General features: G+C 40.9%; 1 protein-coding gene across 1 annotated transcript in view; it reads left to right on the top strand.

The window, feature by feature from the left end:
• Window positions 1-23,718, top strand: part of TOPAZ1 (testis and ovary specific TOPAZ 1) — a gene marked incomplete at its 5' end in the record, with an annotated part of 739,661 nt that overhangs the window by 545,961 nt on the left and 169,982 nt on the right. Inside the window, one exon of the mRNA XM_053715746.1 lies at window positions 22,088-22,252. Coding sequence (XP_053571721.1) covers window positions 22,088-22,252 — 165 coding nt within the window. The remainder of the gene's footprint in view (window positions 1-22,087; window positions 22,253-23,718) is intronic.

Genomic DNA, 23,718 nt, shown 5'->3' with positions numbered 1-23,718 from the left:
TTCACTATTAATCCAGAATCTTTATATATGATGTGGTAGCGTGTTATCTATCTAATCATAGATATCATTGTACTCTAACTTACAGTATGCTAGGGGAAGATTGAGGCGTGCATATCATCAGAAAGATAGTAGTATAGATCAATACAGATGGAATAACATCCAGCATGTAAGAGGTAATAAAAGACAGGTATATGCATTTCGGACAAAGTACCACCCAAATGTTTGCAGAATAGGGAAGTGACCGTTGTACAGTGTTTCAATGATGATAATAGGTAGAAGAGTAATTCTAAGGACACTTTGATACATATCCTCAGACATGATCACAGGAATGAGCCAAAACCATTATTCTCATTCATCCCATTAGGAGTCATTGAGTTCAGTAAAAATATCCATTTACTTTCATGTTGTAATAGGGTGCGTTCAATGTTACCCTCTCTTATGCCTGTTTTAATGACTTGTAGAACTGACATTTTTATATCTGGTTTTGCTTTGTGGTATTTGAGAAAGTGTCTTTTTACTGTTTTCCACACTGTTTTTTATTTTATTCAGATGTTCACCCAGACTGAAACGTAGTTCCCTTGTTATACCAACGTAAATCATTGCAAACAATAAATAACATTCTTTGTTCTGCAATTGGCATAATTGCACTTTTGTTTACTCCTTCTGGGAATGTTCTGATTTCTCTCATGTTAAACATGTATTTACAAAAGGTGCATGAGCTGAAGCTGTAGGTGCGAATGATGGACTGCTGTCTTTTTTTCCTTATGAAATGGCTTCTAACTAATTTGTTACTCGAAGTCGGTGCCCTTTTCCAACTCACAGACACACATTCATTATAGGTGGTCACAAATCTCACCCTCTTATCAGTGATGTTAGTTTTAATTTTAGGTGTCAAAAGACTAGCTCTATCCATGTGTAGTGCTCGATGATATGCCTTCTTGATGACTTTACAAGTATACCCTCTTGACTTCAACCTCTGCTTAAGTTCTTTTTATCTTATAAAGAACGTTTGTGAGTCTGAACAGTTCCTCCTTAATCGAAGGAATTCACCAACTGGAATTGCTTTTTTCGTAGGCCATGAGTGACAACTGTTAAATTCAAGAATGGAGTTGGTAGCCGTTGGTTTCCTAAATAAGTCTGTGTTTAGATGACCATTCTCATCCTTATAGATCTTGACATCAAGAAATTCAACAGCTTCAGTACTCACACAGTAAGTTAACCTTAAATTCAGATCATTATTATTAAGTTTTCCAATAAAATCTTTTAACATATTTGCTTCTCCTTTCCACAAAATCAGTAGGTCATCAATATATCACACCCATAGTTAGATGTTGTCAGTATATTCTGCATAAGTATCCCCAAAGACAGTCTCTCTCTCTCCTACCAGCCCAGATAGATATTGGCATAGGTGGGAGCACATGAGGAGCCCATGGCAGTACCTTGGGTTTGTAGGTAAAAACGGTCATTAAATATGAAGAAGTTATGTTCTAGGACAAATTTTAATAGCTTTAGAATAAATCTGTTTATGTCCTGTTTATCATGAGCTTCCATATTTAGAAAGTATTGTACCACTAAGCAGCCTTTTTCGTGTTTAATGGATGTGTAGAGTCATTCTATATCACACGTAATCAGAAGTGTTATTTTCTACCACTATACCTTCTATTTTTGATAGATCATCCATGGTATCCCTCACATAAGAGGGTTAGGTGATTTCCTATCAAATTTTGGTATTTAGAGTGAAAACCCTCATTTGGATTAGAGAAAAGAAGTTTATAGCAGTGTTTATTATTGAGTTGTCTCATGGCTTTCTTAAAGGGACATGAAACCCAAATTTTTTCTTTTATGATTCAAATAGAGAATACAATTTTAAACAACTTTCTAATTTACTTCTATTATCTAATTTGTTTTAGATAGACAGTAATTGGATAAGAAAGAATCCGAAACCATACAGACAAAGTGTGCCAAGATCAAGGAGATATAAAAGATTTTGAAAAAGGTAGGGTTTTCACGTGGGACGATAGAATGCCCAGAAGGAGACAGACTAACACACTACCACCCTCAAAAACCAATACTCTATCAGATAACGATTCTTCTGCTGTAGAAGATAGTGATAGCGATACTCAGACAACAAGTGAGAATCAGCAACATACTTCCATATCTTTTTTTAGAGAAAGGCAACCAACCCACTACAAACACTACAAGAGAGAGACAAGGAGAGGTGGGGTGGAAGGAAGGGCCCTTCGAGACAGAACGAGATGGGGTTACAGATCAGACCACCAGCATCGGAGGTGGGAGGATTGGTCAAGGAGACCATGATGGAAACACAGGAAATAAAATATGTTCAGATAATTAACTTATCTAATAAGGTTCTGACCAATACTTACTCTATATCCAAGTCCTATCTAGGAGTCTCTCCTTTTCACCCACACCCTCCATCGACAAATTTACATTGATTAAAGATCTTATCTTGTTTTGTCGTAAATTAGCATTAAAAAAAAAAAGTATACTAAACATGAAGATACGGACTCACAGACATTGGTGACTCTCGTTGACTTGTTGAAGGAAAATGAAATAGACACAATACCCGACAATCCTGGTAATCCTGACGATAAGTTAAGAAGAATTTGAAATTTATGCCACAATTAAATAAATACCCCATGATAGAGGCCTTTTTGAAAGTGGTTATCAAAGAACTATTAAGTATTGATGACATTTGTGCCAAAAACCTCATGAGAAGAGAAAATACAGCATTACAGGAAATACAAGGGTGGGATGATGTCATCATAAAGCCTTCAGACAAGGGTGGTAACATCATAATTTGGGACAAGGAACTATATGTTAAGGAAGCCATGAGGCAACTCAATAATAAACACTGCTATAAACTTCTTTTCTCTAATCCAATTGAGGGTTTCCTCTCTAAATACCAAAATCTGATAGGAAATGCAAAATTACATGATATCATTACCAGTAAAGAGTGGGATTTCTTAAATACTACATCACCTAAGATATCTACTTTTTATCTGTTCCCTAAAATACACAAAAACAAAGACAAGCCACCGGGCAGGCCAATAGTTTCAAGCATAGATAGTCTCTGTGAACCTGCAAGTCAGTTTTTGGATATGTGTCTCAGAGATATTGTAATCACCTTACCCTCTTATTTGAGTGATACCATGGATGTTCTATCAAAAATAGAAGGTATAGTGGTAGAAAATGACACACTTCTGATCATGTGTAATGTAGAATCACTCTACACATCCATTAAACACGAAAAAAGGCTGTTTAGCGGTGCAATACTTTCTAAATATAGAAGCTAATGATAAACAGGACAGAAACAGATATATTCTAAAGCTATTAAATTTTGTCCTAGAACATAACTTCTTCGTATTTAATGACCGTTTTTACCTACAAACCCAAGGTACTGCCATGGGCTCCTCATGTGCTCCCACCTATGCCAATATCTATCTGGGCTGGTGGGAGAGAGGGACTGTCTTTGGGGATACTTATGCAGAATATACTGGCATCTTACTATGGGTGATATATATAGATGACCTACTGATTTTGTGGAAAGGAGACGCAAATATGTTTAAAGATCTTATTGAAAAAACTCAATAATAATAATCTGAATTTAAGGTTAACTTACTGTGTGAGTACTGAAGCAGTTGAATTTCTTGATGTCAAGATCTGTAAGGATGAGAATGGTCATCTAAACACAGACTTATTTAGGAAACTAACAGCAGCCAACTCCATTCTTGAATTTAACAGTTGTCATTCATGGCCTATGAAAAAAGCAATTCCAGTTGGTGAATTCCTTTGATTAAGGAGGAACTGTTCAGACTCACAAACGTTCTTTATAAGATCAAAAGAACTTAAGCAGAGGTTGAAGTCAAGAGGGCATACTTGTAAAGCCATCAAGAAGGAATATCATCGAGCACTACACACGGATAGAGCTAGTCTTTTGACACCTAAAATTAAAACTAACATCACTGATAAGAGGGTGAGATTTGTGACCACCTATAATGAGAAACACAGTGAACTCATAAATATTGTAAATAAACACTCTGACATTTTGAGAGCAGATGATGACCTAACAGGAACTGTGGGTGAATGTGTGTCTGTGAGTTGGAAAAGGGCACTGACTTCGAGTAACAAATTAGTCAGAAGCCATTTCGTAAGGAAAAAAAGGTAGCAGTCCATCATTCACACCTACAGCTTCAGCTCATGCACCTTTTGTAAATACATGTTTAACATGAGAGAAATCAGAACATTCCCAGAAGGAGTAAACAAAAAACTTATGGATTATGCCAATTGCAGAACAAAGAATGTTATTTATTGTTTGCAATGTGACTGTCCCAAGATTTACGTTGGTATAACAAGGGAACTACGTTTCAGTCTGGGTGAACATCTGAATAACATCAAAAACAGTGTGGAAGACAGTAAAAAGGGTAAAACTCTCACACCGGTAGCGAGACACTTTCTCAAATAGCGCAAAGCAAAACCAGATATAAAAATGTCAGTTCTACAAGTCATTAAAACAGGCATACGAGGGGGTAATTTTGAACGCACCCTATTACAACATGAAAGTAAATGGATATTTTTACTGAACTCAATGACTCCTAATGGGAAGTTTCCAGATTAATAGTGACTTACATGGTGGATTAATTCTAATAGCCATATTGCTACTCTTCCTAATAACTGCCATAACTGATGACACATATTTAGGTGTCTTATATTTGCTTCTGGTATTTTCACTTTGTTGGCAATACTGACACACATCTTTATAAGCTCATGTTTGCTACTGGATATTACTCCATTTTCATAAAACATGCTACCTACATTATTATTTTCCTGTTAATATCTGTGATTTACATAACAAATCATATATCGTAAAATTTGGTTACTGTGAGATCCACCTGGGAACGCAAGTATAAATAACTAATCTGACACTCTCCCTGGCTATTTTAATAATGGATAACAGTTGGTATGATCTTAACTGATCTGCCTTAGATGCATTGTGATTAAACACCAAGATGACTTGACTGTATTTTTGTACAATATCTCACAGGTTACACATAATTGTTTCTCCCCACTTATTGATATTCATTGTGAAGTTTATCAGCAATGATCAATTTTGGATGATTTCCACTTAAAATTACGATCCTTACCATTTTATTGGTATTTGCATATATACTTGCATATAGCGCTTTGTCTCGCAATAAGCCCATACATACTGATGGTAAAATTCTTTGTGTGATCGAAGTATACATTTTCTAAGTAACAGTGAGCAATCATAGACGCGATCGGCAGTAGTGATTTCCACTCTGTTAACGGATAACGCGTAACACGCTGCCTTTGTTTATAGTTACGATCTCCAGCCAATCACTGGAAGAAGATGTGTTAACTCCTAACCAATCCGATTGATTAACATGCTGACGAAACATCGTCACATGTCCTGTCCTGTCTAATTGCAATTTACCATGCCCTGAGAGGCTCTCTAGTGGGCGTGTGAACCACATGGCCTAACGATTGGTCAACTAAGTATTCTAAAGGACAGGTCCAACGACTAGCGGGTTCGCCTTTTGAAGAAGCTGAGGTGAAATGCGCATCAAGGCGACATTACTCTGTGCATAACTTTATTTAGAGTATATGTGTGAAAAATGTTCCACATATATTTAGTATATATGATCTTATAAGTTTTATGGTATTTTGGGGACTGGTATATAGGATATTGGTACCGTACTGGGGAACATATCCCGTAGATCTAACCACATACTAGTACTTTAATCTGGACACTTGCTTTAGTCTAACTGCTACTTGCTGTATATTATTGGTCTTAGCCAGCTGTGTGAAATATGTTCCACAGTGACTGAGTATTAACTTGACATTACGCAATAGTAGCGTTGTATTAACTTGGTGGTACGATATCACCGGACCTTGTGGGATTATGTTCCTATTTTATTAGCTTTATATATAGTTATTATTTTGATCCAGTCTCCTTATATAGTTGGGGTGCTACTCACCTCTCATACTAGTAATTTAATCTGACTTAACGTTATACACTGTATATATATTTTTTTTTATCTTAATATTGAGGCGATTCCCCCCCCCCCTTTTATTTATTTATCCAATAAAAGTTATATTTTATTCTATCTAACTGTATGTCGTTGTTTCCTTCACTCTAAATAGTATCTAAGCGAGTGCTCTTTATGGTGTAAGTTTTCTTTACAATAGATAATCATCTTTTAAACAAGCAAACTCTCATACAGAGATCTTGTTGTCTTTTTCTACGTTCCACGGTTGGAAAGTGAATCTGGATAAGAGTTCCCTTGTTCCAGCTACAATGGTGGTTTTCTTAGGGACCATAATAGATTCCCTATTTATTAAATTTTTTCTGACGGAGGTCAGAAAATCCAAAATGCACTCTTGCTCTCTCTTCAGTCTACTGTCCGGCCATCAGTTGCTCAACGTATGGACGTAATTGGTCTTATGTTCGCTTTCATGGACATCATTCCCTTTGCTTGATTCCATTTGAGAGCTCTGCAATTATGCACGCTTAGACAGTGGAATGGAGACCATTTGGATCTGTCTCAGAGGATAGATCTAGACCAGTCTATAAGAGACTTGTGGCTTTCTCAGGGCACATGCTTCCGGAGACCTTCCTGGGTAATTCTGACCACGGACGCCAGCCTGCTAGGCTGCAAAGCAGTCTGGGACTCGTTAAAGGCGCAGGGACTATGGACACGGGAGGAGTCTGCTCTCCCCATAAACATCTTGGAGTTGAGAGTGATTTACAATGCTCTGAAGGCTTGGCCTCAATTGTCCTTAGCCCGGTTTATCAGGTTTCAGTCGGACAACTTTACCTCAGTGGCTTACATTAACCACCAGGGAGGAACTCAGAGTTTTTTAGCCATAAAGTAGGTGGCACGGATTATTCAGTGGACAGAAGCTCTCAATTGTTTATCTGCCATCCAACATACTGGAGTGAGCAACTGGAAAGCGGATTACCTAAGCAGACAGACTTTTCCTCCCAGGGAGGGAGTGGGTTCTCCATCCGGAGGTGTTCTCCAGGTTAACCCTCAAATGGGGGGTGCCGGATTTGGATCTGATGGCGTCTCAGCAGAACGCCAAGCTTCCAAGGTACGGTTTAAGGTCAAGAGATCCTCAGGCCGCTCTGATAGATGCTCTGGCAGTTCCTTGGGATTTCGGTCTAGCATACCTGTTTTCTCAGTTTTCGCTCCTTTCACGAGTTATTGCTTGTATCAAACAAGAGAGAGAGCATCAGTAATTCTAATAGCTCCTGCATGGCCTCGCAGGATTAGTACAGAGTCAGACTGTGCCAACTCCCCTTTCAGAGACTTGCTTCACTTACCGGGTTGCTGTGGGGGCGAGGCGTCTGCTGCTGAGAAGGGAGTTTGTGAAGTGTCTGCAGAATTTCTTCTTAACCTGCACACTGCCAGAACTATCACCTCCATATTCACTTTGGGAGACGGAGATCAGGCTGCTGAGCATGGACGGATGTGACCACTTTTCCGTTGGAGTTTCCTCATACCAACAAGTGCGAGAGGATAGCTATCTGGACGGCTAAAAACGGTCCAGCAGGCGTTTGTGGCACTTCTCAAGTGCTATATACTTTGTAAGTACAACCTGTATGTGCGTGTCTGATGACCTAGTACCACTGATCGTGCACTATTGTGGCACCCTCTTCTATCGTTTTACAGATTTATATGCTTGCTTGCCATCAAGTTTTTTGAAGAAGTTTGCAGCCTCAGGTCGTTTAAACACCCTGGTTGTTGGAACCAAGACATCACAAGGAATTGTTGTTTACCTTCTTGGGACTTACTGAGGACATTATCACTATATAGCATAGTGATCAAGTTTGTTTTTGTTTGAATCACTTTTGTGGTATTTTAGTTCACATATTCAATTTACATTAATTATTCATTATTATTTTTTTATTATTATTAATATCCCAGTAAAACATTATCACTCCTTACTAGAGGGATTTGGGTCTGTACACCTACTGTGTCTGTTCTCTGTATTATATACAACTAAACATTGTTATACATTATCATTATAGAATCATTTGTGTCAACTTAGTTGCAATTAACAGTTGAAACATATGGTTAATTTATTTTGATTTGTGCACATACATTTTATAATTGTATTTGCTCAATTTATTCACACTTTATCACAGGGATTTTTTGATTGTTAATCCCCAATAGGATTTTTTTCTAGGAGTAGGCGCATCTAAGTTGTTAACACCATTTCTCCTGTTAAGTGTAGTCAGTCCACGGGTCATCATTACTTCTGGGATATTAACTCCTCCCCAACAGGAAGTGCAAGAGGATCACCCAAGCAGAGCTGCTATATAGCTCCTCCCCTCTACGTCACACCCAGTCATTCTCTTGCACCCAACTAATAGATAGGATGTGTGAGAGGACTGTGGTGATTATACTTAGTTTTTATATCTTCAATCAAAAGTTTGTTATTTTAAAACAGCACCGGAGTGTGTTGTTCCTTCTCAGGTAGAATTTGAAGAAGAATCTACCTGAGTTTTTGGATGATTTTAGCCGGCGTAGCTAAGATTCATTTTGCTGTTCTCGGCCATTCTGAGGAGTGAGGTAAACTTCAGATCAGGGGACAGCGGGCAGGTTCACCTGCAAAGAGGTATGTTGCAGTATATTATTTTCTGAGAAATGGAATTGACTGAGAAAATACTGCCAATACCGATATAATGTAAGTTCAGCCTTAAATGCAGTAGTAGCAACTGGTATCAGGCTGTTTATGTATATATGTGTACACTTCAGTATTCTGGGGAATGGCACTTCTCTGGGTAATACTATATGCATATAATTTTTAGCCTAACTTGCAGTGGGAACGTCTAGCAACAGGCTGTTTAATGACATTTCATGTTATTTGATTTTAAACGTTTTTGCTGGCATGCTAAATTGTTTAATTATCTGAGGTACTGGGTGAAAAATTGTTTTTGGGCACTGTTTTTCCACTTGGCTGTCGTTTATTTTAATTTAAGACAGTTTACTGAACTTCCCTCACTGCTGTGGGTGAGGGGGAGGGGCCTATTTTGGCGCTTTTGCTACGCATCAAAAATTCAGTCAAAAGTCTGTTTCTCTTCCTGCATGATCCGGATCGTCTATACAGAGCTCAAGGGTCTTCAAAAATTATTTTGAGGGAGGTAATCACTCACAGCAGACCTGTGAGATTGTGCTTTGACTGTGATAAAAAACGTTTATATTTTGTACATTTTTTTCTGCTATTAAGGGTTAGTTATCCATTACTAATGGGGGCAAAATAATACTTGTAATTTGAGTGAAAAGTATTTCCAAGCTTGCTAGTTTGTTAAACATGTCTGACTCAGAGGAATATCTCTGTGCTATATGTGCAAAAGCCAAGGTGGAGCCCAATAGAAATTGATGTACTAATTGCATTGATGCTACTTTGAATAAGAGTCATTCTGTACAAATTGAACATCATTCACCAAACAACGAGGGGGAAGTTATGCCGACTAACTTGCCTCACGTGTCAGTACCTGCATCTCCCGCTCGGGAGGTGCGTGATATTGTAACGCCGAGTACTTCAGGGCGGCCATTACAAATCACACTACAGGACATGGCTAATGTTATGACTGAAGTTTTGTCTAAATTACCAGAACTTAGAGGTAAGCGAGATCACTCTGGGGTGAGAACAGAGTGCGCTGATAATATTAGGGCCATGTCAGATACTGCGTCACAATTTGCAGAACATGAGGACGGAGAGCTTCATTCTGTGGGTGACGGATCTGATCCAAATAAACTGGATTCAGACATTTCAAATTTTAAGTTTAAGCTGGAAAACCTCCGTGTATTACTAGGGGAGGTGTTAGCGGCTCTGAATGATTGTAACACAGTTGCAATACCAGAAAAAATGTGTAGGTTGGATAAATATTTTGCGGTACCGTCGAGTACTGACGTTTTTCCAATACCTAAAAGACTTACTGAAATTGTTACTAAGGAGTGGGATAGACCCGGTGTGCCTTTCTCACCCCCTCCTATATTCAGAAAGATGTTTCCAATAGACGCCACCACACGGGACTTATGGCAAACGGTCCCTAAGGTGGAGGGAGCAGTTTCTCTTGTTAAGTGTATCCAGTCCACGGATCATCCATTACTTATGGGATATTAACTCCTCCCCAACAGGAAGTGCAAGAGGATTCACCCAGCAGAGCTGCTATATAGCTCCTCCCCTAACTGCCATTACCAGTCATTCTCTTGCACCCAACGAATAGATAGGATGTGTGAGAGGACTGTGGTGATTATACTTAGTTTCATACCTTCAATCAAAAGTTTGTTATTTTATAATAGCACCGGAGTGTGTTATTCCTTCTCTGGTAGAATTTGAAGAAGAATCTACCTGAGTTTTTCTATGATTTTAGCCGGAGTAGTTAAGATCATATTGCTGTTTCTCGGCCATCTGAGGAGAGGTAAACTTCAGATCAGGGGACAGCGGGCAGATTAATCTGCAAAGAGGTATGTAGCAGCTTATTATTTTCTGACAATGGAATTGATGAGAAAATTCTGCCATACCGATATAATGTAAACTCAGCCTTAAATGCAGTAGCAGCAACTGGTATCAGGCTGTCATGTATGTATATTTTACACTTCAGTATTCTGGGGAATGGCACTTCACTGGAATTATACTGTATGCATAAAACTTTAGCCTAATTTGCAGGGACTAGCAACAGGCTTTTTAATAACACTCAATTTATTAATGTTAAACGTTTTTTGCTGGCATGTAAAATCGTTTAATTTTCTGAGGTACTGGGTGAAAAAATGTTTTGGGCACTATTTTTTTCCACTTGGCAGTCGTTTTATTTAATTTATGACAGTTTACTGATCTCTCTCACTGTTATGTGTGAGGGGGAGGGACCTTTTTTGGTGCTTTTGCTACGCATCAAAAAATTCAGTCAGAAGTTTATTGTCTTCCCTGCATGATCCGGTTCATCTCTACAGAACTCAGGGGTCTTCAAAACTTGTTTTGAGGGAGGTAATCACTCACAGCAGAGCTGTGAGATTGTAGTTGACTGTGATAAAAAAAAAACGTTTATTTCTGTATTTTTTTTTTTTTTTTTCTGCTATCAGGGTTAGTTATCCTTTGCTAATGGGCGCAATCCTTTGCTAAAATTGTGTTTTTTACAAAGATTTGATGCTATAACTTTTCAGTTTATTAATTTTCAACTGTCATAACTTTTTCTGTGCTTCTTATAGGCACAGTACGTTTTCATATTATAGTAAATTACTTGAAAAGTATTTCCAAGTTGCTAGTTTATTTGCTAGTGTGTTAAACATGTCTGATTCAGAGGAAGATATCTGTGCTATATGTGCTAAAGCCAAAGTGGAGCCCAATAGAAATTTATGTACTAACTGTATTGATGCTACTTTAAATAAAAGTCAATCTGTACAAATTGAACATATTTCACCAAACAACGAGGGGAGAGTTATGCCGACTAACTCGCCTCACGTGTCAGTACCTGCATCTCCCGCTCGGGAGGTGCGTGATATTGTAGCGCCGAGTACATCTGGGCGGCCATTACAAATCACATTACAGGATATGGCTACTGTTATGACTGAAGTTTTGGCTAAATTACCAGAACTAAGAGGTAAGCGTGATCACTCTGGGGTGAGAACAGAGTGCGCTGATAATATTAGGGCCATGTCAGACACTGCGTCACAATTTGCAGAACATGAGGACGGAGAGCTTCATTCTGCGGGTGACGGTTCTGATCCAAACAAACTGGATTCAGATATTTCAAATTTTAAATTTAAGCTGGAAAACCTCCGTGTATTACTAGGGGAGGTGTTAGCGGCTCTGAATGATTGTAACACAGTTGCAATACCAGAGAAAATGTGTAGGTTGGATAAATATTTTGCGGTACCGGCGAGTACTGACGTTTTTCCTATACCTAAGAGACTTACTGAAATTGTTACTAAGGAGTGGGATAGACCCGGTGTGCCGTTCTCACCCCCTCCGATATTTAGAAAGATGTTTCCAATAGACGCCACCACACGGGACTTATGGCAAACGGTCCCTAAGGTGGAGGGAGCAGTTTCTACTTTAGCTAAGCGTACCACTATCCCGGTGGAGGATAGCTGTGCCTTTTCAGATCCAATGGATAAAAAGTTAGAGGGTTACCTTAAGAAAATGTTTGTTCAACAAGGTTTTATATTGCAACCTCTTGCATGCATTGCGCCTGTCACGGCTGCAGCAGCATTTTGGTTTGAGTCTCTGGAAGAGACACTTGAATCAGCTCCATTAGATGAGATTACACACAAGCTTAAAGCCCTTAAGTTAGCTAACTCATTTATTTCAGATGCCGTAGTACATTTAACTAAACTTACGGCTAAGAATTCCGGATTCGCCATTCAGGCACGCAGAGCACTGTGGCTAAAATCCTGGTCAGCTGACGTTACTTCTAAATCTAAATTGCTTAATATACCTTTCAAAGGGCAGACCTTATTCGGGCCCGGGTTGAAAGAAATTATCGCTGACATTACAGGAGGTAAAGGCCATGCCCTGCCTCAAGACAGAGCCAAACCTAAGGCTAGACAGTCTAATTTTCGTTCCTTTCGTAATTTCAAAGCAGGAGCAGCATCAACTTCCTCTGCACCAAAACAGGAAGGAGCTGTTGCTCGCTACACACAAGGCTGGAGACCTAACCAGTCCTGGAACAAGGGCAAGCAGGCCAGGAAACCTGCTGCTGCCCCTAAGACAGCATGAATCGAGGGCCCCCGATCCGGGAACGGATCTAGTGGGGGGCAGACTTTCTCTCTTCGCCCAGGCTTGGGCAAGAGATGTCCAGGATCCCTGGGCGTTAGAGATCATATCTCAGGGATACCTTCTAGACTTCAAATTCTCTCCCCCAAGAGGGAGATTTCATCTGTCAAGGTTGTCAACAAACCAAATAAAGAAAGAGGCGTTTCTACGCTGCGTACAAGATCTTTTATTAATGGGATTGATCTATCCGGTTCCGCGGTCGGAACAAGGACAAGGGTTTTACTCAAATCTGTTTGTGGTTCCCAAAAAAGAGGGAACTTTCAGGCCAATCTTGGATTTAAAGATCCTAAACAAATTCCTAAGAGTTCCATCGTTCAAAATGGAAACTATTCGGACAATTTTACCCATGATCCAAAAGGGTCAGTACATGACCACAGTGGATTTAAAGGATGCTTACCTTCACATACCGATTCACAAAGATCATTACCGGTATCTAAGGTTTGCCTTTCTAGACAGGCATTACCAGTTTGTAGCTCTTCCATTCGGATTGGCTACGGCTCCGAGAATCTTCACAAAGGTTCTGTGTGCTCTTCTGGCGGTACTAAGACCGCGAGGAATTGCGGTAGCTCCGTACCTAGACGACATTCTGATACAAGCTTCAAGCTTTCAAACTGCCAAGTCTCATACAGAGTTAGTACTGGCATTTCTAAGGTCGCATGGATGGAAGGTGAACGAAAAGAAGAGTTCTCTCTTTCCACTCACAAGAGTTCCCTTCTTGGGGACTCTTATAGATTCTGTAGAAATGAAGATTTACCTGACAGAAGACAGGTTAACAAAGCTTCAAAATGCATGCCGTGTCCTTCATTCCATTCAACACCCGTCAGTAGCTCAATGCATGGAGGTGATCGGCTTAATGGTAGCAGCAATGGACATAGTACCCTTTGCACGTCTACATCTCAGACCGCTGCAATTGTGCATGCTAAGTCAGTGGAATGGGGATTACTCAGACTTGTCCCCTACTCTGAATCTGGATCAAGAGACCAGAAATTCTCTTCTATGGTGGCTTTCTCGGCCACATCTGTCCAGGGGGATGCCATTCAGCAGGCCGGACTGGACAATTGTAACAACAGACGCCAGCCTACTAGGTTGGGGCGCTGTCTGGAATTCTCTGAAGGCTCAGGGACAATGGAATCAGGAGGAGAGTCTCCTACCAATAAACATTCTGGAATTGAGAGCAGTTCTCAATGCCCTTCTGGCTTGGCCCCAGTTAACAACTCGGGGGTTCATCAGGTTTCAGTCGGACAACATCATGACTGTAGCTTACATCAACCATCAGGGAGGGACAAGAAGCTCCCTAGCAATGATGGAAGTATCAAAGATAATTCGCTGGGCAGAGTCTCACTCTTGCCACCTGTCAGCAATCCACATCCCGGGAGTGGAGAACTGGGAGGCGGATTTCTTAAGTCGTCAGACTTTTCATCCGGGGGAGTGGGAACTTCATCCGGAGGTCTTTGCCCAAATACTTCGATGTTGGGGCAAACCAGAGATAGATCTCATGGCGTCTCGACAGAACGCCAAGCTTCCTCGTTACGGGTCCAGATCCAGGGATCCGGGAGCGGTTCTGATAGATGCTTTGACAGCACCTTGGACCTTCGGGATGGCTTATGTGTTTCCACCCTTCCCGATGCTTCCTCGATTGATTGCCAGAATCAAACAGGAGAGAGCATCAGTGATTCTAATAACGCCTGCATGGCCACGCAGGACTTGGTATGCAGATCTAGTGGACATGTCATCCTGTCCACCTTGGTCGCTACCTCTGAAACAGGACCTTCTGATCCAGGGTCCCTTCAAACATCAAAATCTAATTTCTCTGAAGCTGACTGCTTGCAAATTGAACGCTTGATTTTATCAAAACGTGGTTTTTCTGAGTCAGTTATTGATACCTTAATACAGGCTAGGAAGCCTGTTACCAGAAAGATTTACCATAAGATATGGCGCAAATACTTATATTGGTGCGAATCCAAGAGTTACTCATGGAGTAAGGTTAGGATTCCGAGGATATTGTCTTTTCTACAAGAAGGTTTAGAAAAGGGTTTATCCGCTAGTTCCTTAAAGGGACAGATTTCAGCTCTGTCCATTCTTTTACACAAACGTCTGTCAGAAGTTCCGGACGTTCAAGCTTTTTGTCAGGCTTTAGCTAGGATCAAGCCTGTGTTTAAAACTGTTGCTCCACCATGGAGTTTGAACTTAGTTCTTAATGTTTTACAGGGGGTTCCGTTTGAACCCCTTCATTCCATTGATATCAAGTTGTTATCTTGGAAAGTTCTGTTTTTAATGGCGATTTCCTCGGCTCGAAGAGTCTCTGAGTTATCTGCCTTACATTGTGATTCTCCTTATCTGATTTTTCATTCAGACAAGGTAGTTCTGCGTACTAAACCTGGGTTCCTACCTAAGGTGGTCACTAACAGGAATATCAATCAAGAGATTGTGGTTCCATCTTTGTGTCCTAATCCTTCTTCGAAAAAGGAACGTCTGCTACACAATCTAGATGTAGTCTGTGCCCTGAAATTTTATCTACAGGCAACTAAGGATTTTCGACAAACGTCTTCCCTGTTTGTCGTTTATTCTGGTCAGAGGAGAGGTCAAAAAGCTTCGGCTACCTCTCTCTCCTTTTGGCTTCGTAGCATAATACGGTTAGCCTATGAGACTGCTGGACAGCAGCCTCCTGAAAGAATTACAGCACATTCTACTAGAGCTGTGGCTTCCACTTGGGCCTTTTAAGAATGAGGCTTCTGTTGAACAGATTTGCAAGGCTGCAACTTGGTCTTCTCTTCATACTTTTTCCAAATTTTACAAATTTGACACTTTTGCTTCTTCGGATGCTGTTTTTGGGAGAAAGGTTCTTCAGGCAGTGGTTCCTTCCGTATAAAGAGCCTGCCTGTCCCTCCCGTCATCCGTGTACTTTAGCTTTGGTATTGGTATCCCATAAGTAATGGATGATCCGTGGACTGGATACACTTAACAAGAGAAAACATAATTTATGCTTACCTGATAAATTTATTTCTCTTGTAGTGTATCCAGTCCACGGCCCGCCCTGTCACTTTAAGGCAGGTAATTTTTCCATTAAACTACAGTCACCACTGTACCCTATGGTTTTCCTTTCTCTGCATGTTTTCGGTCGAATGACTGGTAATGGCAGTTAGGGGAGGAGCTATATAGCAGCTCTGCTGGGTGAATCCTCTTGCACTTCCTGTTGGGGAGGAGTTAATATCCCATAAGTAATGGATGATCCGTGGACTGGATACACTACAAGAGAAATAAATTTATCAGGTAAGCATAAATTATGTTTTCCACTTTAGCTAAGCGTACTACTATCCCGGTGGAGGATAGCTGCGCCTTTTCAGATCCAATGGATAAAAAGTTAGAGGGTTACCTTAAGAAAATGTTTGTTCAACAAGGTTTTATATTACAACCCCTTGCATGCATTGCGCCTGTCACGGCTGCAGCAGCTTTTTGGTTTGAGTCTCTGGAAGAGACCCTTGAATCAGCTCCATTGGATGAGATTACACACAAGCTTAAAGCCCTTAAGCTAGCTAATTCGTTTATTTCTGATGCCGTAGTACATTTAACTAAACTTACGGCTAAGAATTCCGGATTCGCCATTCAGGCACGCAGAGCGCTGTGGCTAAAATCCTGGTCAGCTGATGTTACTTCTAAATCTAAATTACTTAACATACCTTTCAAAGGGCAGACCTTATTCGGGCCCGGTTTGAAGGAAATTATCGCTGACATTACAGGAGGTAAAGGCCATGCCCTGCCTCAAGACAGAGCCAAACCTAGGGCTAGACAGTCTAATTTTCGTGCCTTTCGTAACTTCAAGGCAGGAGCAGCATTAACTTCCTCTGCACCAAAACAGGAAGGAGCTGTTGCTCGCTACAGACAAGGCTGGAAACCTAACCAGTCCTGGAACAAGGGCAAGCAGGCCAGGAAACCTGCTGCTGCCCCTAAGACAGCATGAAGTGAGGGCCCCCGATCCGGGAACGGATCTAGTGGGGGGCAGACTCTCTCTCTTCGCCCAGGCTTGGGCAAGAGATGTCCAGGATCCCTGGGCGTTAGAGATCATATCTCAGGGATATCTTCTGGACTTCAAAGCCTCTCCCCCAAAAGGGAGATTTCATCTTTCAAGGTTGTCAACAAACCTGATAAAGAAAGAGGCATTTCTACGCTGTGTACAAGATCTTTTACTAATGGGAGTGATCCGTCCGGTTCCGCGGTCGGAACACGGACAAGGGTTTTACTCAAATCTGTTTGTGGTTCCCAAGAAAGAAGGAACCTTCAGACCAATCTTGGATTTAAAGATCCTAAACAAATTCCTAAGAGTTCCATCGTTCAAAATGGAAACTATTCGGACAATCTTACCCATGATCCAAAAGGGTCAGTACATGACCACAGTGGATTTAAAGGATGCCTACCTTCATATACCGATTCACAAAGATCATTACCGGTATCTAAGGTTTGCCTTCCTAGACAGGCATTATCAGTTTGTAGCTCTTCCGTTCCGGTTGGCTACGGCTCCAAGAATCTTCACAAAGGTTCTGGGCTCTCTTCTGGCGGTGCTAAGACCGCAAGGAATTTCGGTGGCTCTGTATCTAGACGACATTCTGATACAAGCGTCAAGCTTTCAAACTGCCAGGTCTCATACAGAGTTAGTACTGGCATTTCTAAGGTCGCATGGGTGGAAGGTGAACGAAGAGAAGAGTTCTCTCTTACCACTCACAAGGGTTCCCTTCTTGGGGACTCTTATAGATTCTGTAGAAATGAAGATTTACCTGACAGAAGACAGGTTAACAAAGCTTCAAAATGCTTGCCGTGTCCTTCATTCTATTCAACACCCGTCAGTGGCTCAATGCATGGAGGTAATCGGCTTAATGGTAGCGGCAATGGACATAGTACCCTTTGCACGCCTACATCTCAGACCGCTGCAATTGTGCATGCTAAGTCAGTGGAATGGGGATTACTCAGATTTGTCCCCTACTCTGAATCTGGATCAAGAGACCAGAAATTCTCTTCTATGGTGGCTTTCTCGGCCACATCTGTCCAGGGGGATGCCATTCAGCAGACCAGATTGGACAATTGTAACAACAGACGCCAGCCTACTAGGTTGGGGCGCTGTCTGGAATTCCCTGAAGGCTCAGGGATCATGGACTCAGGAGGAGAGTCTCCTTCCAATAAACATTCTGGAATTGAGAGCAGTTCTCAATGCCCTTCTGGCTTGGCCCCATTTAACAACTCGGGGGTTCATCAGGTTTCAGTCGGACAATATCACGACTGTAGCTTACATCAACCATCAAGGAGGGACAAGAAGCTCCCTAGCGATGATGGAAGTATCAAAGATAATTCGCTGGGCAGAGTCTCACTCTTGCCACCTGTCAGCGATCCACATTCCTGGAGTGGAGAACTGGGAGGCGGATTTCCTAAGTCGTCAGACTTTTCATCCGGGGGAGTGGGAACTTCATCCGGAGATCTTTGCCCAAATACTTCGACTTTGGGGCAAACCAGAGATAGATCTGATGGCGTCTCGCCAGAACGCCAAGCTTCCTTGTTACGGGTCCAGGTCCAGGGACCCGGGAGCAGTCCTGGTAGATGCTTTGACAGCACCTTGGACCTTCGGGATGGCCTATGTGTTTCCACCCTTCCCGATGCTTCCTCGATTGATTGCCAGGATCAAACAGGAGAGAGCATCGGTGATTCTGATAGCGCCTGCGTGGCCACGCAGGACCTGGTATGCAGATCTAGTGGACATGTCATCCTGTCCACCTTGGTCTCTGCCTCTGAGACAGGACCTTCTAATTCAGGGTCCTTTCAAACATCAAAATCTAATTTCTCTGAAGCTGACTGCTTGGAAATTGAACGCTTGATTTTATCAAAGCGTGGTTTTTCGGAGTCAGTTATTGATACCTTAATACAGGCTAGGAAGCCTGTTACCAGAAAGATTTACCATAAAATATGGCGTAAATACTTACATTGGTGCGAATCCAAGAGTTACTCATGGAGTAAGGTTAGGATTCCTAGGATATTGTCTTTTCTACAAGAAGGTTTAGAAAAGGGTTTATCTGCTAGTTCCTTAAAGGGACAGATCTCAGCTTTGTCCATTCTTTTACACAAACGTCTGTCAGAAGTTCCAGACGTTCAGGCTTTTTGCCAGGCTTTGGCCAGGATTAAGCCTGTGTTTAAAACTGTTGCTCCACCATGGAGCTTAAACTTAGTTCTTAACGTTTTCCAGGTTGTTCCGTTTGAACCCCTTCATTCCATTGATATCAAGCTGTTATCTTGGAAAGTTCTGTTTTTGATGGCTATTTCCTCGGCTCGTAGAGTCTCTGAGTTATCAGCCTTACATTGTGATTCCCCGTATCTGATTTTTCATTCAGATAAGGTAGTTCTGCGTACTAAACCTGGGTTTTTGCCTAAGGTTGTCACTAACAAGAATATCAATCAAGAGATTGTTGTGCCATCATTGTGTCCTAACCCTTCTTCAAAGAAGGAACGACTTCTGCACAATCTAGATGTTGTCCGTGCCCTGAAATTTTATTTGCAGGCAACTAAAGATTTTCGCCAAACTTCTTCCCTGTTTGTCGTTTATTCGGGACAGAGGAGAGGTCAAAAAGCTTCTGCTACCTCTCTCTCTTTTTGGCTTCGTAGCATAATACGTTTAGCCTATGAGACTGCTGGACAGCAGCCTCCTGAAAGAATTACAGCTCATTCCACTAGAGCTGTGGCTTCCACTTGGGCCTTTAAGAACGAGGCCTCTGTTGAACAGATTTGCAAGGCTGCAACTTGGTCTTCTCTTCATACTTTTTCCAAATTTTACAAATTTGACACTTTTGCTTCTTCGGAGGCTGTTTTTGGGAGAAAGGTTCTTCAGGCAGTGGTTCCTTCCGTATAAAGATCCTGCCTGTCCCTCCCGTCATCCGTGTACTTTAGCTTTGGTATTGGTATCCCAGAAGTAATGATGACCCGTGGACTGACTACACTTAACAGGAGAAAACATAATTTATGCTTACCTGATAAATTCCTTTCTCCTGTAGTGTAGTCAGTCCACGGCCCGCCCTGTTTTTTATGGCAGGTCTAAATTTTTAAATTATACTCCAGTCACCACTGCACCCTATAGTTTCTCCTTTCTCGTTTGGTTCTCGGTCGAATGACTGGGTGTGACGTAGAGGGGAGGAGCTATATAGCAGCTCTGCTTGGGTGATCCTCTTGCACTTCCTGTTGGGGAGGAGTTAATATCCCAGAAGTAATGATGACCCGTGGACTGACTACACTACAGGAGAAAGGAATTTATCAGGTAAGCATAAATTATGTTTTTTATATTCTGGTATGCAGACCTAGTGAAGATGTCTTCTCGGCCACCTTGGAGGTTGTCTCTGAGGAAGGACCTTAGAACTCAGGGTCCATTCCTCCATCCAAATCTCATTTCTCTGAAGCTGACTGCTTTGAGATTGAACATTTAGTTCAGTCAAAGCAGGGATTTTCTGAGTCGGTCATTGAGACCATGATCCAGGCTCACAAGCCTGTTACTCGAAAAACTTAAGGTATGGTGTAAATACCTTTATTGGTGTGAATCTACTACTCTTGGAGTAGGGTCAGGATTCCTAGAACTTTGTCTTTTCTCCTGGAAGGTCTGAAAAAAGGGTTGTCAGTCAGTTCTCTGAAAGGTCAGATTTCTGCATTATCTATTTTGTTACACAAGCGTCTGGCGGATCTTTTTGTCAGGCCCTGGTCAGAATCAGGCCTATGTTTAAACCTGTTGCTCCTCCTTGGAGCCTTAATCTTGTTCTTAAAGTTTTGCAGCAGGCTCCTTTTGTGCAAATGCATTCCATAGATATTAAGTTGCTATCTTGGAAGGTGTTGTTTCTTATTGCTATCTCTTCTGCTCAGAGAGTTTCGGAACTCTCGGCTTTGCAGTTTGATTTTCCTTACCTTATCTTTCATGTGAATAAGGCGGTTCTTCGTACTAAATTGGGGTTTCTTCCTAAAGTGGTTTCGGATAGAAATATTAATCAGAAAATTGTTGTTCCTTCCTTGTTGTTCCTTCTCTCTGTCCCAATCCTTCTTCTCATAAAGAATGTCTGTTGCACAACTTCGATGTTGTGCGTGCTCTAAAATTCTACTTACAGACGACTAAGGAGTCTTCTGCCCTGTTTGTTTGTTTCTCAGGAAATCGTAAGGGTCAGAAGGCTATTTTTACTTCTCTTTCCCTCTGGTTGAGATGTATGATTTGTTTTGCTTATGAGACTGCTGGACAGCAACCTCCTGAGCGAATTACAGCTCATTCCACTAGGGCTGTCTCCTCTTCTTGGGCTTTCAAAGATGAAGCTTCTGTGGAACAGCTTTGCAATGCTGCAACTTGGTGTCCTCTGCATACTTTTTCCAAATTTTCCAAATTTGATACTTTTGCCCCGGCTGAGGCATCTTTTGGAAGAAAGGTTCTTCAAGCTGTGGTGCCTTCTGTTTAGGTGTGCCTGTCTTGTTCTCCCTCCTTGTTCATTCTGTGTCCTCTAGCTTAGGTATTGGTTCCCTCTAGTAATTAAATGATGTTGTGGACTCTCCATATCTTAGGAAAGAAAACAAAATGTATGCTTACCTGATAAATTTCTTTCTTTCCGGATATGGAGAGTCCACGACCCCACCCTTTATTAAAACAGTTATTTTTTACTAATCCTCAGGCAACTCTACACCTTTGTGTTATTCTTTTTCCATTTCCCATAATGACTGGGGATTATGGGTAGGTGGAGTGACACTTAACAGCTTAGCCCACTAGTAATTGAATGACGTCTTGGGCTCTCCATATCCGGAAAGAAAGAAATTCATCAGGTAAGCATACATTTTATTTTTTTCTGGCGACAGTTTAAGTATGCACCTCCTTTTTGGTTCAGTTTCTCCCTTGTACTAGTAAGTGAAATCTTATAATTATGCTTGACCTTTCAGTATTTTTTTTTTTTTGTGGCAATATTGCAACAGCATTTAGTCTGAGTACATTAGCATAATATGTATTTGTTGGCATGCTTGTTCATTAACTAATATAAAGGATTGTTGTAAACAACTGTTTATAATTCAGTGCATTTCAGTTTTGATTGGAATCATTTTGCAATATACTTTCATGTTTTAGTGATATTGGGTGTAGTGCATATGGGCTTGGAACATATTGTTATAGTTTACATGCACCCGCATCCACTGTTTTCCCTTCATTGAGCATAAGGAGATTAATATTTCAGAAGAAAATATTGCATTATTATATTAACCAATTGTTTTCTCTTTGCAGAGTCTGAATGGATAATAAATACCTCAATATGGCCCTGTGACCGAATGGATGTGCTCAACCGCCATAATCTGCTGTGTACAATTGCTAATGAAACACTATCTAAGAGTATGTTTCTTGTTTGTTTTGAGGTCCTTCAAAATTTGCCGGGATTGCAAGACTCTGAATGTAAGACTACAAACTATGTATTAAACATTCACAAGCATAACATTTCAGTTTATTAAAGGGACAGTCAACACCAGAATTGTTGTTGTTTTAAAAGAAAGATAATCCCTTAAAGGGACATAATACTCATATGCTAAATCACTTGAAACTGATGCAGCATAACTGTATAAAGCTGACCGGAAAATATCACCTGAGCATCTCTATGTAAAAAAGGAAGATATTTTACCTCACAATTTCTTCAGCTCAGCAGAGTAAGTTCTGTCTAAAAACTTATACTTAAGCTGCTGCTCAGCTGTAGGTTAAAAAAAAAAAAAAAATGAAGAAATTAACAGCACCCAATCAGCATTAGCAGTGCTGAGGTCATGAACTCTTTTACTGTGATCTCATGAGATTTCACTTAACTCTCATGAGATTTCATAGTACACTTCCTTACACTGAATAGGGAAATAAGATGAGTGTGCACGAAAGCTCGCTGCTTCTTTTTTCCCGGGACAAACATACTGATTTGCTGCTTAGAAGTCCTTTACAATGGGATGTGGCTACTGAGGAACTTTTGAGGTAAAATATCTTTCTTTTTTACATAGAGATGTTCAGGTGATATTTTCTAGTCAGCTTTTTACAGCTATGCTGCATCACTTTCAAGTGTTTAAACATTTGGGTATTATGGCCCTTTAATTACCCATTCCCCAGTTTTGCATAACAAACACAGTTATAATTATACACGTTTTACCTCTGTAATTACCTTGTAGCTAAGCCTCAGCAGACTGCCCCGTTCTTTTGACAGACTTGCATTTTAGCCAATCAGAGCTGTCTCCATGGTAAATTCACGTGCATGAGCTCAATGTTATCTATATGAAACACATGAACTAATGCCCTCTAGTGGTGAAAAACTATCAAAATGCATTTAGATTAGAGGCGGCCTTCAAGGTCTAAGAAAATAGCATATGAACCTCCTAGGTTTAGCTTTCAACTAAGAATACCAAGAGAACAAAGCAAAATTGGTGATAAAAGTAAATTGGAAAGTTGTTTAAAATTACATGCCCTATTTAAACCATGAAAGTTTTTTTGTTTTTTTTTACTTGACTGTCCATTTAAGGGTTTTGCTTTGAGTTTATTTATATTTAGCCAATATCGGTCTCAAAATGGAATTGGCTGCTCCTTCTGATAACAATAGTCCACACTTCTGTTTCTTTCCAATGGCAGGGAGAGTCCACAAATTCATTCATTACTGTTGGGAACCAGGAGGCGGCGAAGACACCCCAGCCAGAGCTATAAATATCCCTTCCACTTCCCCCAGTCATTCTTTGTTTAGTTAACTAGGATGTTGGTGAAGAAAGTGCTATGAAGAAATTTGAGTCCTTTAGTAGGTAGTTTCCCTGCAAAACAGGACTGGGGTACACAGAGTAACCATGTAAATCTCTTAACCAGGGTATTGGTGAAAGTATGCTGCTGGATGTCGCAGGGAAGCC

The sequence above is a fragment of the Bombina bombina genome, chromosome 5 (genome assembly GCF_027579735.1).
Source record: "Bombina bombina isolate aBomBom1 chromosome 5, aBomBom1.pri, whole genome shotgun sequence".
NCBI classification, from domain to species: domain Eukaryota; kingdom Metazoa; phylum Chordata; class Amphibia; order Anura; family Bombinatoridae; genus Bombina; species Bombina bombina.
The sequence above is the reverse complement of the archived record's forward strand: the minus strand, read 5'-3'. Positions and strand labels throughout refer to the sequence as shown.